General features: G+C 27.6%; 1 protein-coding gene across 1 annotated transcript; it reads right to left on the minus strand.

Moving 5' to 3' along the window:
• Nucleotides 1–9,176: 9,176 nt before the first annotated feature.
• On the minus strand, nt 9,177–9,971 carry LOC114316876 (protein FANTASTIC FOUR 3). Its single transcript, XM_028263554.2, has one exon. The coding sequence runs from the start codon at nt 9,969–9,971 to the stop codon at nt 9,177–9,179; it is 795 nt and encodes a 264-aa protein (XP_028119355.2).
• Between the last annotated feature and the right edge of the window lie 8,441 nt (nt 9,972–18,412).

The following is an 18,412-nucleotide window of genomic DNA, read 5'->3' on the forward strand; positions in this document are numbered from 1 at the left end:
TGTGTCTAAATTTGACAACAACAATGATACATCCCACTAATTTAGGAGCACTAATGAATCACTAATGAGGTAGAAATTTAAAAAAAAAAAAAAAAAAAAAAATTTAAGGCCAAAACATCACATCAGTCAATGAAACTCCCTCTCTAAAACTATTTTAATGCTCCCAATTTAAAGCTCCCAAACATTTTTCATTTGACAAACACAATGCCAACATCTAACATCACCTCGGTGTTGTTCTCGATTAATGGCTTACAATATCATTGAACCATTGAAAACTAGATTACAGGAATGCAAATACACGACATCGTAGGAAGAGTGGGGCCCAATTTGAAAGTAATTATTTAATAATTTTCACCCAATAAGTAAAGATTATATAAAAATTAGAAATATATAGAGAAGAAGTTGGGTTTAGTTCAGTAATTGGATTGGACAGTTTTATTTAAGTCAGTAAAATTTATTACGGGCCTTGTTTCAATTATCTAAGTAATTATTTTTTAGGTCACTTGCGTAGGCTATCATAAGGTGGATATCGATCTGTTGGCCTGTCTAACTCGCCCGACTAGTTCCTATTTTTATAGGGTTTGAAAATGTTATTTTGGTTTATGGGGTAGGGTTAGGCCAATATTTTCAGCCCAATATATTAATAGGCTGGGTTTAGAATTTATACTTTCAACCCAGTCTTACTTGGTATTAAATTAATTAATTAATTATAATATATTAAAATATATATTTTTTGTTTGGATCTAACTTTATCTTTGCTGATTTTATTAAAAGTCACATTTGTGGTGATATTTGATTGAATTTATTTAAGAAATCCTTCAATTTATACACAATTTCGTCAATTTATAATAATGTTAGTGTATTTTTAAAAAAATATATAATGTGAGATTGAATTTAATTATAAAAATTTTAATTTTTTTAACATATAACCCAATGAGTAGACTTGAGATTTATCTAAACATATTTTTTGGTTGGGCTTGGACAGAAATAGAAGCATGATGTTAGGGCCAAGTTTGGCTTAGCTTGACACAAAGTCCCTTGTTCTAACCTGAACCCGACCTGGCTCGACAAATGTCCATTCACAAATTATCTACACAAAACATCAAATCGATCTGATATACATAGTTATACAATTTTATCACTTTTGTCTTTAAAAAAATATATTATCAAATTTTAAAATTATTCTTATTATTTATTTTTTTTCAAAAATAAATATGATAAAATTATAGGTAAATTACATTTATCTCCCCTGAGGTTTCTGACAAATGCAGAGACCTCCCCTGTAGTTTGAATAATTACAGTAACCTTCCCTACTTTACCTGACAATGTCAAGATTCCCCCAAAATTTAACCGCCATTTATGCACCTAGCCGACCCTGCTGATGTCATCAACTGTAAACACAAAAATACCTAAAATGCCCTCAAGTGCCTATAATGCCTGTAATATAAATACTAAAGTGCCCAATGTAAACACTTAATTTTATTTTTTTATTTTAAATATATATTTTTTATTTAAATATTTTATTTTATTTTGTAAATATTTTAATTTTTTAATTTTAATATTTTAAACTCAAAATACAATTTCACACTCAAATCGTAACTAAATATATAACTCAAAACTCAATTAAAAAATTATTTTCAAACCTCATAACCAAACACATAACTCAAAACTCCACATTATTTTCAAAACTATACACTCAAATCATAACAAAAAAATTAAAATATTTAAAAATATATTTATAAAATAAAATATTTAAAATAAAAAATAAAATTTTTAAAATTTGTTAATATTTAAAAATATATATTTAACTTAAGTTTGTATTTTTTTTTAAGTTTGTGTTTGGTTATGAGTTTTGAAAATAATTTTTGAATTGACCAACACAATCATAAAACTCAATTCAAAATTATTTTCAAACATCATAACAAAACACATAACTCGAACTCCACATTATTTTCAAAACTCTACACTCAAATCATAACAAAACACATAATTTTTTTTAAAAATATTTAAAAATATATTTACAAAATAAAATAAAATATTTAAAATAAAATAAAAAAATTTAAAATTAATATTTAAAAAATATATTTAACATAAGTTTGTATTTTTTTAAGTTTGTGTTTGGTTATGAGTTTTGAAAATAATTTTTGAATTGACCAACACAACCATAAAACTCAATTCAAAAAATATTTTCAAACATTACACCCAAACACATAACTCAAAATTCCACACTATTTTCAAATCTCTACACTCAAATCATAACAAAACACATAAAAAAATAAAATATTTAAAAATATATTTATAAAATAAAATAAAATAAAAAAATTTAAAAATTTTAATATTTAAAAAATATATTTAACATAAGTTTGAATTTGTTTTAGTTTGTGCTTGGTTATGAGTTTTGCAAATAATTTTTGAATTGACCAACAAAACCATAAAACTCAATTCAAAAATTATTTTCAAACATTATACCCAAACACATAACTCGAAACTCTACACTATTTTCAAAACTCTATATTTGGTCAAGACTCTATGAGTTTTGAAAAGATTTTTGAAAATTTCTAATTGGAATTGTAATTCTAAAAGAAAACCAAACATGTTTCTAAAAAAAATATTTTTTCGGAACATGTTTGTACTCAAAACTCAATTCAAAAATTATTTTCAAAAACTCATAACCAAACACAAATTTAAAACTCAATTCAAAACTCAAAACCAAACTTTTTCCAAAACTCTATTTTAAAAGAAAAAATTTAAAAAAATATATTTTATTTTTTAAAATTATTTTTAGAGTCATGATTTGAGTGTGGAGTTGTATTTTGAGTTATGAGTTTTGAAAAGAAAAAATTTATTTTGTTATAAGTTTTGAAATTTTTCGAACTTATTTTTTTAGGGTAAATATTTTATATTTTAAATATTTTTTATTTATTTTAATGTGCATTATATTTCATACATTTATGTGTTGTATTTTTTAATATTTTAAATATAGTTTTTAAATATTAAAATTTTTTTAAAAAATTATTTTTTATTTTAAATGTGTCATTTTTAATATAAATATTTTTAAATTATTTTATTTTATGGTTGTGTTGGTCAAAGCAAAAGGTTTTTTTGTCTTTTACTTTATGGCAGTGAAGTTTGTCTTGAAGAAAAGGGTTTTTCGTCTTTTTGCAGGCACAAGCAAGGGTAATATGGTCATTTTATATAAAATACTAACGTCGTTTGTGCAAAATAGACAGAATGGGGAATCTTGACATTGTCAGGTAAAGTAGGGGAGGTTACTGTAATTATTCAAACCATAGAAGAGGTCCTTGTATTTGTCAGAAACTTCAGGGGAGGTAAATGTAATTTGCCCTAAAATTATATAAATACGAATTTCAAATTGACCGGATTGTTATCTGGGAATTATGTATACAAAAATGACTTAAAAAATAGAGTTTCACAAATCCGCACTGTACTGTCCAATCCAATCACTAAACTAGAGAAAAGCCAGCTAAAAAGGAAAAATAAAAAATAAAAAAAAAACCCACGAACATTGTTATAATATTCACGAAATCAATTTTGCCAATTAAGAGGGCCCACAAGGATTGGCAATCCAATCTCGGACGGTGGTCAAAATATGTTCAAACTGAAAGGCATCAATTTATCTCAATTAAAGGTAAACCGTACAAAGATACTCGAATATGTTTCGATTAAAAATAAAAATCATTCAACGTTGACTCGTAAAATAAATAAATTAAATATTAATATATTTTAGAAGGGCCATGCTACAGACCCCACTGGGGTAACCCCCACTGACAACCCCTAGTGAGGTGTCACCCCCTCATTCGCTGGAAAACAAAAAAAAAAAAAAAAAAAAAAAATAGTTTTTGACCAATGGGAGAAGACCCCCAGTGAACCCCACTGGGGGTGTTAGGCATTTTTCATTTTAGAATTAGTTAAAATTTTAAACTTAGGCCAAGTTTGGCATCCTCCAAAAAATTCAAAAAGTCAAAAAGTCACTATCCTATTTAAGTCACATCATCTTATTTAAGTCACATCACTTCTCTAACACATCACTTCAAACCCAACCCAAATCCAACCCATATTTCATAAAAAGTCAAAAAGTACACTTATTTAGTCTTCCCAAACTTGGCCTAAACTTAAATAATTATTATATGACTCAATCAACTTATGAACATTGTTATTTTAATCGAAAAAATGAGATCTAATTTTCAGATCCCTCTTATATATTTTTTAATTATTAGTTATTCATCCTTTTTACGGCCCCGTTTGGGGACTTACTTTTTTAACCAAAAAGTCAAAAAGTTACCTTTTTAGCCAAAAAGCCTACAACTCATACCAAAAAGTCAAAAATTCTCTTTTCTCTCTACTTTTTGCACATCTTTTCGTAATTAGCCAAAAAGTCATCCCAAACATATATGTTTTTTTTACCTACTTTTTTAGTCAAATAGTCAAAAAGTTACTAAATTAGCCTGTTTCCAAACGAGGCCGCATATCACTTTATTTAGAAAAATGAGTTCAGAAAATGAAATTACATATCATTTTTTTAAATTTATATGCAATATGAAAACACAACTTACTCGACTCCAGTGATTGAGCCAAAAATTCAAGACAGATGAGGCACATATTACTCGCATCATTGAAAGAAAGAAAAAAAAATCTACAATAAATAACAAAGAGATACTATTAAATTTATATATATATTTTTGAGATCCATTGTTGATTCAATATTACAATTATCTTGAGAATTATATCAATATAGCTTAGAAATCCACAATCAATCAATCAACCCAACTGGATTTATGATTAACAAATTCAACACTATCAACTTAACAAAAAATCCCACATTGGAAAAAAATAATAAACTAAACAAATTCCATGATAAGAATGAAATATTCAATTAATTCAATTCTTTCCCTTAACTTTTTAGTTTAGCGTATAAAAGAATGGAAAAAAATATATATAATAGAGCACTTTTAAAGAATTTAAAACACAATTTTTTTTTTCCTTTTTAACATGATTTAAGGAGGAGACATTATAATAATTTTGTAAAGAAAAATTAGATATAAGCTTCACATGTAAGGGAAATAGGGTAAATAAAAAAAACTCAAGAGCATGTGACTCCCTTGGTCCTACATTGGCTCTGTCTCTGCTCGACTCATTACAAGTTCATTTGGAATCAATTTATTAAATAAATAAATAAATTAAATTAAAACATATTTTTAAAATTTATTAAAATTTTAAAATAAACTTGAACAACTCACTTGTCCGCTAATTAAATTTTCATTAACGGGGCCTTCTATTTTCACAATCTATATATTTTTCATGTATTTTGCCTTAGCTTGGGATCAGCATCCAAAAAGTTTTAGACTAGATTCTGGTGCCCATTTACATCAACCAATTTCATAATCAAAAACATGGTAGATCTGACCAATACATTGGGGTATAGTCGTAGGTCACATGTGTGGGAACATCAATTTTGAATGACGGTATCTGGTCGAGGTGTCATCGAAATGTCAATTAGGGTGCCACGTGTCTTGATCATGATGTTGAGATGATCTCGGCTAAGCCGAGGTTATCTACGAGAATATCGAAATTCGGGATAAGCGGATAAGAGACAAGAGTCTGAGAACGGGAGAAGATTTCAATTTGGGTAAAAATAAGACTCTTATGGCGTGTTTGGTTGGGGGATTTAAAGAGAGGTTTGGAAAGAAAAATGGAAAATGTAGGTGAAATGTGAATAAAACATACTTATATTTCACATAGTTTCACATATCTTTTCCCTTTCCCTTTCCATTTCCAAATCTCTCCCCAAATCCCCCATCCAAACACGCCATTAGAGAATTTATCCTAATCCTACTGAAGTCCAAGATTAGCAGTAATCCTAAGTCCATTAGAGATAGGCTTCTATTGAGACTAGGATTGTGTTGGCTATAAAAGAGAGGCACCCCCATGGGTCTAAGATATATTTTTTATGCTCTATCTAGCGAGTTAAGCACTATTGGTTATCTTTGAGAGATATTTTACTGACTTCGTCGGAGTGCCCCGGGTGGATGAACCACCGTGAGATTTTTATATTTCTGTGACAGATTGTTCGGGCTTAATCTATTCTGCCAGTGCTCTCCAGCTGAGTTTCCCCTTTTGATTGTGTGATCGGAAATCAACACCTACAACATGCACTGGTTTCATCGATGATTTCTACCCATCCATACCTCCCTATAATTTAAAAAAAATTACAATAAATTTCATAATTTTAATATAATTTTCTTACATTTTCTTAATAATTTAATTGACATAACAATAAGCCTATTTTCATCAACTGTTCATTAATTATACGGACGAAAAAATTATATTATCATTTCTTTTACACTAATATATATATATATATATATATATGTATTTTTATTGATCTTTGTAACTTCACATCATCTGTAATAGTTTCGATTTCTTTAATTTTACTAAAAGAAAAGTCGGTGTAATTATACAAAAATTCTAAGTTTTATTGTATTTTTTCAAACTTTAAGAAAGATTAGTATGAATTACCCTAATTTTTTTAAACAATATTTATGAATAAAATAATATGACTGGTTGGGAGTGGGGATATTGCTGTGCATAAAGCACAGCAGCAACTGCTGCACATGGTATGGTGTCATTTTGCTTGTTTGCTGCTTTTTTTTCTTTTTTTTTTTTTTTTTTTTTTTTTTTTTTTGGACTCTTGTTGTTGAATGGTATTTACTGTGTTTAGTTTCAATTGTTTGAATTCAATTTTTTAAAATTTTATTTTTTGTGCTTTTTGTGTTTTTTTTTTTTGTTTTTAGTTAATATTTTTAAAATTTTAAGCAATTTTTTTTTTATTTTTTTATATGCATCTTACTTATATATATATATATATATATATATATATATATATATATCTAAAAAGTTAAATATTTGTAAAAACATATTTTTAAAAATCAATAAATATATAAGAATACGAAAAATGTATTAAATTTTTATATTTTTTTAATATTTTTGATATTTAGTGAATTTTTTTTAAAAAAATTCACAAATATTATACTTTTTAAGTATATTTATATTAGATATATCTAAAAATTAAAAAATTGCTTAAAATATTCAAAAAATTCAATGAAAACAAAAAAATACAAAAATTAAATTCAATTTTCTGAAAGTGAATTTAAAAAACTCAAACCAAAACTTTAAAATATTTCTTGTGGCAAAATATTTCATTAATTTTCTTATTGGCTTCATTTATTTAAAGAAAAAATTTTTGATCAAAATATTACTGATTTTTTTATTGGTTATTAAAAAACATTATGTTTACAATCCCTCTTTGAGTACTAGTTCAAAATGAAATAATGTTAGAAATATTTAAATTTTTAATACGTATTTAAAATATATATATATATATATATATATAAATTATATTAAAAATGTAAAATATGTATATAAATATATAAAAGTGTGTAAGAATATGTAAAATGTGTATCAAAATTTTACTTTTTGAACATTATTTAATTTTTAACAATTCATAGCCTAGTTTGTTTTTTTTTTTTTTTTTGTTTTTTTAAATACAACCAATAAGAAAATCAATAATAATTTGGTTAAAGTTTTTTGGCGAAATTATATTAAAAACAAAAAACCTAGGGTTTGACCCTTATAACAAAATAAGCTTTTAGATTTTAATTTTGTCAATTTAAACTCTAAGCTTTTGATTTATTTTCAATCTAAATTATTTGCCTATTTATATTAAGTAAAACTAACGAAAAAATGATATTTTAATCATTAAACTCAAAAAAAAAAAAAAAAAAAAGATGTTTGAGACATTTTATGTATACCTACATTAACATTAAGTTTAATGGTTAAAAAACGCTTTTTCTGTTGGTTTTATTTTATAAAAATAGACAAATAATTTAGGTTTAAAAAATACAAAATAAGGGTTTAAATTAAAAAAATTAAAACCACAAGATTTATTTTATTACTGTGGTCAAATTCTGAGATTTTTTTTTTGTTATTTGCCCAAATTTTTTTATTTATTAAAATTGCAGCCAAACTTGGTCCCAAGAAATACTTTTAAAAGTCCAATACTATTTTATACACACAAAAAATAAAATAAAATAAAATAAGCAAAATCAAAAAAAAAAAAAACCAAAGACTCAAAACACGCACAGCAGCATCTCCATTTCCTGACTATGATTGTGACAGTAATATTTCTTTTAATAATTAAGTCCAAATTTGGCAACCCAAAAATAATGTATCTTTTTATCTTTTTATTTTTTTTCTATCACATCACCTCTCTACTTTTCTGCACATCTTTTCATAAAAATACAAAAAAATACACTTATTTAGGTCATCCCAAACAACCCATAAATCAGTCTTTTGCATTAATCTGCTAAAATAAAAACTTTCTGCATTGTTTTATATTAATTTTTTAGCATAACTCATAAACAAAATAACCATAATATAATACATTTTTGAATTAAAACACATTTTGAAGGGATTACTTCAATTCTTTTCTTTTCTTTTCTTTCTCACATATGCAATTGGAGGACTTAACCAGAATATGACTTCTTCTTCTTTTTTTTCGTCACACTAGAAACACAAAGAACCCAAAAGTTCAAAAGTAATCAAAGGGTTATGTCCCTAACCAAACATAAGGGTCATGTAAAGTCCAGAGAGAGAAGCCTTGTCCAAATGACCACACAACCATAATAACTACCCACCATTAAAATATTTAATGGAAGATAGAAATTTAATAGGAAAATTGTAAGTCAGTGTTTTCAAAAACAATTTCAAATTAGTAGTAAAGTTACCAACTTTAATAATTAATTAAATTATAAACTTTTCTATGAATTAGTAAATATTTTGTGAAGTCGTCACTAATTTTCAGTTTTTCCAAATTTAATCCAGGGACAAAAGTTGTAGACAAAAATTGAGGAATTTGAGATTCTAGGACTGCAAAGACTCTCATTTCTCTTTTTGAAATATAAAAATCTTAAAATATAACTAAAAATATATTGAAATAGAAAAATAATACATTTTTAATCGCACAATATGATAAAAAAAATCTCAAAATACAAAAATTTTGATAGAATCATGCCATTAAAAATATATTTTTTGATAATCGAATAGTCAACTTACACATATTTGGACTACAAACGCATTGAAACATCAAAATAAAATTTTTAAGAAGAGGACACCCAAACTCCCTCCCAATTAGATATACTTTCATTGCCACACACACCTTCATTGCACCTACTTGACCACTGAAACTTCTCAATTCCCATTTCACCCCCAACATCCAAAATATTTGCATCCATATCCTCCTTCACATACCCATCACTTTCTTCTTCACCCACCTCTTCTTCTTCACCATCTTCCTCAATTTCAACCTCTTCCATGTCACTCTCTTCTTCGCTTTCCTCCACCGCTATTTCCGAGTCCTTCCAAAAGCTCAGTCTAAGGCGGCCATGGCTTCTCTCAGCCTGAAAAAACCTCTGTTGTTTTGGGTCCTCCATGGCGGCAATTACCAATCTACCGCCTTCCCGGTGAGGCCTCACGTGCAGAGAATTCACACCGTTCATCGTTGTCAATGGTGGAGGAAAATCCCGGGAATTCAAATTCCCAACTTTCTTAAATTTCATGTTTTTGGATGACTTCGATTCCTCCCCTGTTTTAGCTTCTTGTTTGTCATTCGAAGCCGGGTAATACAGACAAAATTTGCTGATTTCAATGGTGTCTGTGCCAGTTTCGCTACCCAAATTCTCTGTACAGAGGTCTAAGCTTTTGGTGCTGAGAATGGAGGAAGATGAAGATGGGTTGAGCATAGGCTGATGGAGATATGAGCTTTGTGTGATTGGTGGTTCGATTGTTTCGAAGAAGGATGGTTTTGGGAGAGCCAGTTTGAGCCTGAGTGTTCTTGTCTCTGTGAGTTGGGACTCAAGACAAGATTGGAGGCCTTGACAGACAATGGTGGACATGGTGATGAGTGAGCTGAGGAGTTTGAATATTTTTCTTCTACCAATGTTGTGAAACAGAGCCAGAGGATAAAAACAGGGGACTCTGTTTTGTAGACTATGAGAGAGAGAGAGAGAGAGAGAGAGAGAGGAGGAGGAGGAGGAGGAGGAGGTTAGGAGAGATTGACCGTGGGGGATGAGTGAGGAGGAGGGTGTGAATTTATAGTCCCCAAACGCCATGAAGGTGAGAGAGAGAGAGAGAGAGATTTTTACACCACTTGAATTATACAATTGCTACTCCACACACTACAAAAGAGAATAAAGACACAAATGCTTCGTTCATACGAACAAATAAAGAGAACAAAAAAGAAAAAAAAAAGACATAAATGCTCCCTGCTAAAAAAAATATTTAGATTCTGATTTCTGTATAAATACAAGAATTGCAAAACATATTTAAAAAAGTGCTCTGAACTTGAGTATATATAATGTTAGAGATTTAATTTTAGTGTCACGTGAGTCATATACCAAAATGAAACTAACTCAAACATTTCAAATTTTAACAAATTTTTTATTGTTTTTTCTAGGTATTGCTGATAAAAATATCAATAATGATTCATACCACTAAAAAAAAGATCACTAATAACATTAATGCATTGGGAATGCCCAAAATAAAGAAGGCATAGCCCAGTGCCATATTATTAGTAGTGCTATTAGAACACCACTTTTGATGTTCTCAACTATTTTTTTATAAATATATACGTAATAAATATAATATTTGTTCCTAGGTGAATTTTACTCCTTTTTTTTTCTTTTTTTTTTTCTCTTTTTTTCCCCTCATGTGAATCTGTGTAACAAATGATTTGTATCTGTAGGACTTGTCATATCTATAAATAATGGGACTCACCATTAAATTTTACCTAGTGATTTATAGCAGTAGTCTTTTAATGTAAAAATTAAATAGTCTTAGTCTTTTAATATAAAAATTAAATTAAGTAAAAGGAAAACAAATTCTACATATGTGGAATACTTTATAGAATTTGAATGAAAGACACGTGTCCCGGTCAAGTTTTGAATTTGAGGTTATAATTTCTATAGTTATCAGCCTCCTTTAGATTAATTTTAATGATCAAAATTTTTCATTTTGTATGACTCATTAAATAAATTATATATATAAAAAATTAAATTAATTAAATTTCAATAATTATATAGTTGATTTATATTTACAAAATAACTAACTTTGCTATTCCTTTTTTCTTTTCTTTTTTATTTATTTATTTCTTTTTTTTTTCGCTTCCATGAGAAAGCCGAGAAAAACGCTAGAAAAACCACAGGATTTTCACAAATATATCTCGACAGCAGTGATCACTTCTCTCAGATAATTTTTTTTTTTTTGACTTTTTATTTAAACCTTCGTTTGAGATATGAGTTGATTTTTTAACTTTTTAACTATTTTATATGAGGCTAAAAAGTCTCGTTTGTGAGAAACTTTTTGGATTTTTTTACTTTTGTGAAAAAAAAATTGAAATAATTGTGATTTAAATGTGACATTTTGGGGTGATTTGGAAAGTTGGTTGAAAACTGACTTTTTGATTTTTTTTTTTTTTTTGGCTTTTTTGTTCTTTTGTATGTAAAAAATGTGAGAAGTGATGTGACTCAAAATGGATTAAAAGTTAAAAACTAACTTTTAGCTAACTTCTCAAATTACCCCTTTATCTTATTGGCTTTTTAGCCTATTTTATCTTTTTGTGACTATTCTAACCCATAAAGCTTTTGCTAAACATAATAGCCTAAAAATCATGTAATCACCACAAAGATACAAGGATTGAAACCATCTAATGTAAGATACTTAGAAATGAGTAAAATTATTAAATAATCTTAGAGTATCATGTAATATTATTTATATAGTATTTTGCCAAATGAAAAATTACACATATATAGGTTGTCTTTTGTCTCCTAACTAGCTAATAAAGGTGAGTCAATATGTTCCATCTATAAAAATTTTAGTTACGTGATTAGTTTGAAGCACTACGTAGATGCACAGTGATATGAGATTACTGAATAATTTTTCTAAAAATGGGAATCATTTGCAAATTAGCATATCAAAACAACGTCATTATTAAAAATTCTACATGTACATAATTCTACCATAAACACAATCCTATCAAATGAGACAGAATTTATTAAATTTGTAAATTTCACCACATATGAGAAGTTTGTGTATGATGATTATTATTTGAATTTTATGTACATAGAAAAGTTATAATAAAAAATATCAACAGCATAATACCAATTCAAGACACAAAAATATAATTATTAAAAGTCATACATGGAGCACAATTACAAAATTGCTATTGCTTGAATAATTTTTTTTTTTTTTTTTTTTTTTTGAACTTTTTGTTAGGACCTTTTTTTGAAAAGCAATCCATAATTCTTTCATGTATGATTCATATGTATTGACAGTCAAAAACCATTGTTGATTTCAACATTCATGAGGAACACAACACAACACAACAGCCCACACGCTTTGAAAATTTCTAGGAAGTGAAAGTTTTCTTGAATGTATATTATTCATGCCCTACCCACATGCCTTATTGACCAAAACTACCCATCTCTTTTTTATGATTCAAGGCAATGGTAAGGAAAGTTTATCTACAAACGAAAAGGCAACAATTTTATTTAAAAGGGCAAATTAGGGCAAATGTAAAATTATTCATTCAATAATCTTGTTTGGTTTGATAAGAAGAGAGAGAAGCCAATAAAGCTTGAATTATTTTGTTTGGGGAAAGGGGTTTTGTCTTTGTGTGGTCTCACATGATATGACTTCATTATCCTTCTATGCACTTTCATGGCGGAACATGCGGATGAGGGAGGGGGTAAAATGATAACTTTAGGTTGGATAAATAACACCACCGGTCGGTTGGTCTCTCTACACATTTTAATAAATCAAACACTACTTAATTATTTATTACTTTTTGTTTTTATTTTCTATAATTCAGACGGTTTGTTGTTGTTGTTGCTATTTTATTTATTTATTTTATTAATAGATAGGAGAGTAATTATACATATAAAAAATATTTACATCATCAAATAAATTATTAACCTACAATAGTTAGAAAGTCAATAAAGTCTAACACATTCAATACACCAGGCCCACTATGCCCAAGTCCAACAACCACTACGCACCACATACAACGCCATAAGGAGGGGGGAAAATAAACCATCACAATAAAAGGTATCAAACTCCTGAGTTGAACCTTATCACTAGGGGTATAAATGATTCGTTTCGGTTGATATTGAAGGTAAGTTTAGCACCGAATTGATTCTTTCAATTTTGATAGTTGAGAAACTAATACAGACCGTATATTATGATTCGATTTTATTAGTTCAGTCAGTTTGCTGTAGAATAGGGATTTATTTGAATTTTTAAAAGATTTTATGAAAATATGTAGAATTTTATATTAAAAATAAATGAAGAAAATGTGTGAAAGTTGTTTTATAAATGTTTCTCTCCCTAATTTTAATAGTGTATTATATTACTCACTTATCAATGCTCAAATAACTAAAATATAAAAGTATTTAAATATAATATTTAGTTAGTTCAGTTTGTATCGATATAAAAATGTTCAAAACTAAAATAGGTTGTATATTATGAGAAACAGACCGAAAATTGAAATTTCAATCCACTTTGATCGGTCGATTTGGTTTCATTAGTTTATCTAGCACCCCTATTTATCACAAAAGGTATAACACAACTACTAAGCCAAATGTTCTAATTAGATTGTTTGTTGTTCATACCGGCCAAATGAAAAGAATTCACTAACAAAACCAAAAAAAAAAACTATTAAGAAAGTTTTTCTCAAACACATTATTAATTTTTTTAACTCAAAAAATTTAAAAAGTCACTAAAAAAAAGTGATCAGGGTCACTGCTCTGCAGCTTGCCCAGCAGTGACTGTTGTGCGACTTATGGGAATTATTTCGGACTTTATTTTCATCATCTAAACTGTTCAATTTTTAAAGAATATCGAGTAGAACATACCTGTAAAAAAATCAAGTTGATTGGATATCGATATACCCTTCATCAATTCGAATTTGTATCTATAAAAAATAAATATATAAGTATTAAATTGAATACAAATGTGAAGTAATGAAGGGTTTATCGATATCCGATCAACTTGATTTTTTGCAGATATGTTCTACTCGATATTTTTTAAAAATTGAACGGTTTGGATGAGAAAAATAAAATCTGAAATAATTCTTATAAGCCGCACAACAGTTACTACTGTGTAAGCCACACAGCAGTGACTCCAACTCAAAAAAAACAACACACTTAAAGTTGATTGGTAAAACTTTTGGTAGAATATTTGGGATCTCTAGCATTACTCCAAAACAAAAATGCTAGAGGCCCCAAAAATTCTACCAAAAGTTTTACCAAATGTCTCACATGGGTGTGGGACCCACATGGGACCCACATTGTGTGGGTCCCACACCCATGTGAGATATTTGGTAAAACTTTTGGTAGAATATTTGAGATCTCTAGCATTACTCAATACAAAATGGGTCACAGAAGTGTAATGGTAGGTTGGTATTTTAGCCTCGTTTGGGAAGCGATTATTTTAACCAAAAAAACTAAAATGCTATGAAGTTTTTTTTTTTTTTTTTTAATTTTAAAAAAGCATGCTTGGCATAAATCTAAAAAAGTTAGACTTCTACTAGTACGAAAAAACCAACATACTCTCACGTTAACTTTTTTTTATACATCAAAAGCATGGATAAAATGAAAATTTCAGATAAAAAGACAAAATATCACATTAGAGTTTTACATTATTAAAAAAATATATACTTCTAAACATATTAACTTTTTTCTTCCCGTAAAAACTTTAAAAATTCACTAAAAGAATTATGGGTTTTTTTGACTAATTTAGTAATTTTTTGGCTAATTGGCTAAAAAAGTAATTTTCTATGAGTTATGGGCTAAAAAAGTAAAAAATCACTTAAAAAAGTAATTTTTTGGCTAATTGGCTAATTTAGTAATATTTTGGATAAAATGAATCTTTGACTTTTTTGTATGAGTTGTGGGGTTTTTGGCTAATTTAGTAATTTTTTGACTAATTGACTAAAAAAGTAAGGCCCCAAAACTTTTGGTTAAATTTTCTATACATTATTCGATGATCTGTGTTGTGTTACTAAAATATTGCTTATCTCGAAATTTTATTTATTTATTTTTTAATTTATCGGATGTGGTCGGTTAGGTGTTAATCTATCAACATCTTCACTAAAAAACTAAATGAAGACATATAGAAAACAAAACTCAGAAGTCACACCCATTTAAACACAACCTAAGCCATGCATATGACTAGACAAAAAAGTGACCTACTTATAAATATTGTAAAGTAAGTTATTTTCAAGTATATAGCAATTGTTGGAACGTTACAACCTAAAAGAAAAGGGAGAATTCTATCCTACACACTCTTTATTATATATATTTTAATTATAATTATATATATATAAAGTTGAATTTCTCTTTAACTAGATTATCAAATTGATAATCTAACTAAAGAGGTATTGTTGAGCCTTAGTGAGCCCAACTCAATCATGTGAACATGTAGCTAGTGGTTATTAGTGTTCAATTAAACTAATTTTTACAAAGATAATTTGTTCAGTAAACTTTAAAAGATAAAATATGTAGACCACGGAGATAAGTTCGGAGTGGGCAAATAAAGGCCTAACAATACCTTTCTGAAGCCATTCTCAAAAGAAATAAGAAGAAAAAAGTATCCAAAATTTAGCATTTACTTTATTCATTTTTTTTTTCTTTACAAATTCTTTCACAAATCTAAAAGACAAACACAATTCTAAAATGTGTCTATCACATACTCTGGTTATGCTCAAAATAGTGTTGCTAATAACTTCAAATCGAAGAGTGTTATGCTTGCGATCAAATTAAAGGGGAGCCAACATTGATTACGACCTAAACTCGTTTTTGTCAAAAATTTAAATTAATATTAGTTATGACTCAAAAATATTTATTTGATTACGATTCAAAAAATAATATTGATTATGTCCCAAAATTGATACATTTATTATGCACCCAAAAGGAGACTTCCAGAGTATATTTGTTAAGCTATTGCTAGTGATTTTCATGTATTCAACTATACCATCAGTCTCTATAATTTTAGTATATTTTATTTTATTTGGTCTCTAGATCAATTCAAAACCCACATTTAAATTTTTTTTTTAATTATAAAAAAAAGCCCACACTTCCAATTGTGTTTTAATGAGATCCATGTTTGGCGATTGTTGTTTAGTGGAAATTACTTTAAGCCTCGTTTGAGAGCTTACTTTTTTAGTAATTTTTTAATTTTTTGACTAAAATATGACGTAAAAAAAATTAATATGTTTGGGATGATTTTTTAGCTTTTTATGAAAAGATGTACAAAAGTAGAGAGAAAATAGAATCTTTAACTTTTTGATATGTGTTGTTTACTTTTTAGTTTTTTTAGTGACTTTTTAGCTTTTTCACTAAAAAAGTCACTTGCCAAACGAGGCCTTAATACCCACATAAGTTGGAGTTTTTTTTTTTTTAATATTCTAAAAAAAAATTTAGAGAATTGACCCACTGTTCAAACTATTTAGGAAATTAACCTGCTTTTTGAAATTGCATTTTGAAAATGTGATTTTGAAATTGAAATAATGCAATTTCAATTTAAAATTGTATCTTCGAAATGCAATTTTAAAAAACAAATTAATTTCTTAAATAGTTTGAAAAATGGATCAATTCTCTAAATTGTTTTATTTATTTTTATAGAATATTTTTTAAAAAAAAACTCCATAAGTTGCATATGACATTTTTTGTTTAAAATATTAATAACAACTAACAGAAAAATTGCATCAAAACACAATTAAAAATGTAGGATTTAATTGATAAAATTAAAACTCCGAAAATCAAAATTATACTGCCAATGATACAAAGTTACCACTATGATTCTGACAAAAACAAAAAAACAAAAAACACATTGGTCATCATGTAGGTTCCATTGATAACCCCTTACTGTTTTTCTTAACTCGTGTTTCATGTTCTTCTTAACATTATTTCTTCAAGATGTGAAAACAACACAACAGTTATGACTCAACTCAAAATGACCATATTCTCACCATCAAAATAACACAAAAAATGCCATATTCTCAGTTTCTTCAAAGTTTTCTAACCCATCAATTGACTAAATAAAAACTCATCTTGAAATTCTATTAGGCTAGTTTGGTTAGATGAAAATGGTGAAAAGTGAGGAAAATGGAAAAAATAATTTTCTCTTGGTTTGTTTAGTATGAAAGTAGTAAAAGTCTTAAGAAAGTTATTTTTCTTGTGCAACTCATGATAACGTGGTAACTAAACTCCTAGTTTTCAACAAAAAAAAAAAACATAGTAAAATATAATAAAGTTTAAATTTGTTATAAAAGTAGTTACTTATAATTACAATTCCTATTTTCTTATAAAAAATTTATCCTAACCAAATTTATATAAGAATTTTTTTTTCTTTTTTTTTATTTTCACTTCACTTTCGACCATTTTTACTTTCTATCATTTATTTATTTCTAATCAAATAGACTGTTAAGAAAAAAATTTCGTACACAAAATCATATTATAGAATCAGACATAATCCTCTTATATGAGGTGAATATTATTATTAAATGTGTGAATCTCACTTTATACTAGAGAGTTGTGTTAGATTTTTAAATTGAATTCTAAACACATAGAAAAAACTTTTTTCCTAGTTTAAGTGACAATCAGCCTCTCTTCCTCTTTCTCTTTTCTTTAGGGGGGAGAGGGTGGTATTTTTAGCCATCATCTCCCCTCATTTCCTCTTGCAATTTATTCTATTTTCTTTCTTATTCATCACCATGTTAGCCACTACCGCTCCTCTAGTCTCCATAATAAGCTTACTATCAAGGAAACTTTCAGATCTTTACTCAGATGACTGAGATCCGACATTGCTAAACGCGCTTCACACGCTAGGCGACCACTTCAGATCCAAAATGTTTTATTTCGTAATGTAGAGATAGGGATTAAGGTACCACAACTACCGACTGTGACAATGAATGGATTGTAAAGGTAATTAGTAATGCTTGTTTGGTGGTGATTTTTTTAAAAAAAAATTTTGCAATGACACCTCTCTATGTAGGGGTTTTCTCCTTGCATGGAGGTTTTTTCCTTCCTATATAAAGGCTTATTTTTCTTACTATGTGGAAATTCGTATCCTCCATGCGTGAAGATTCTCTTTATTTTTTTTTTAAATTTATTTTATACTTCAATATACTTTAATTGACAACTCATTGTTGAATGTGTAATAAGTGTACTTTTTGACTTTTTGTCAAATATGGGTTGGGTTTGGGATGATCTAAACAAGTGTACTTTTTTACTAAACAAGTGTACTTTTTGACTTTAAAAATAAGGGGTGGTTTGAGATG

Source organism: Camellia sinensis, chromosome 7, assembly GCF_055761805.1.
Source record: "Camellia sinensis isolate YWXY chromosome 7, ASM5576180v1, whole genome shotgun sequence".
NCBI classification, from domain to species: Eukaryota; Viridiplantae; Streptophyta; class Magnoliopsida; order Ericales; family Theaceae; genus Camellia; species Camellia sinensis.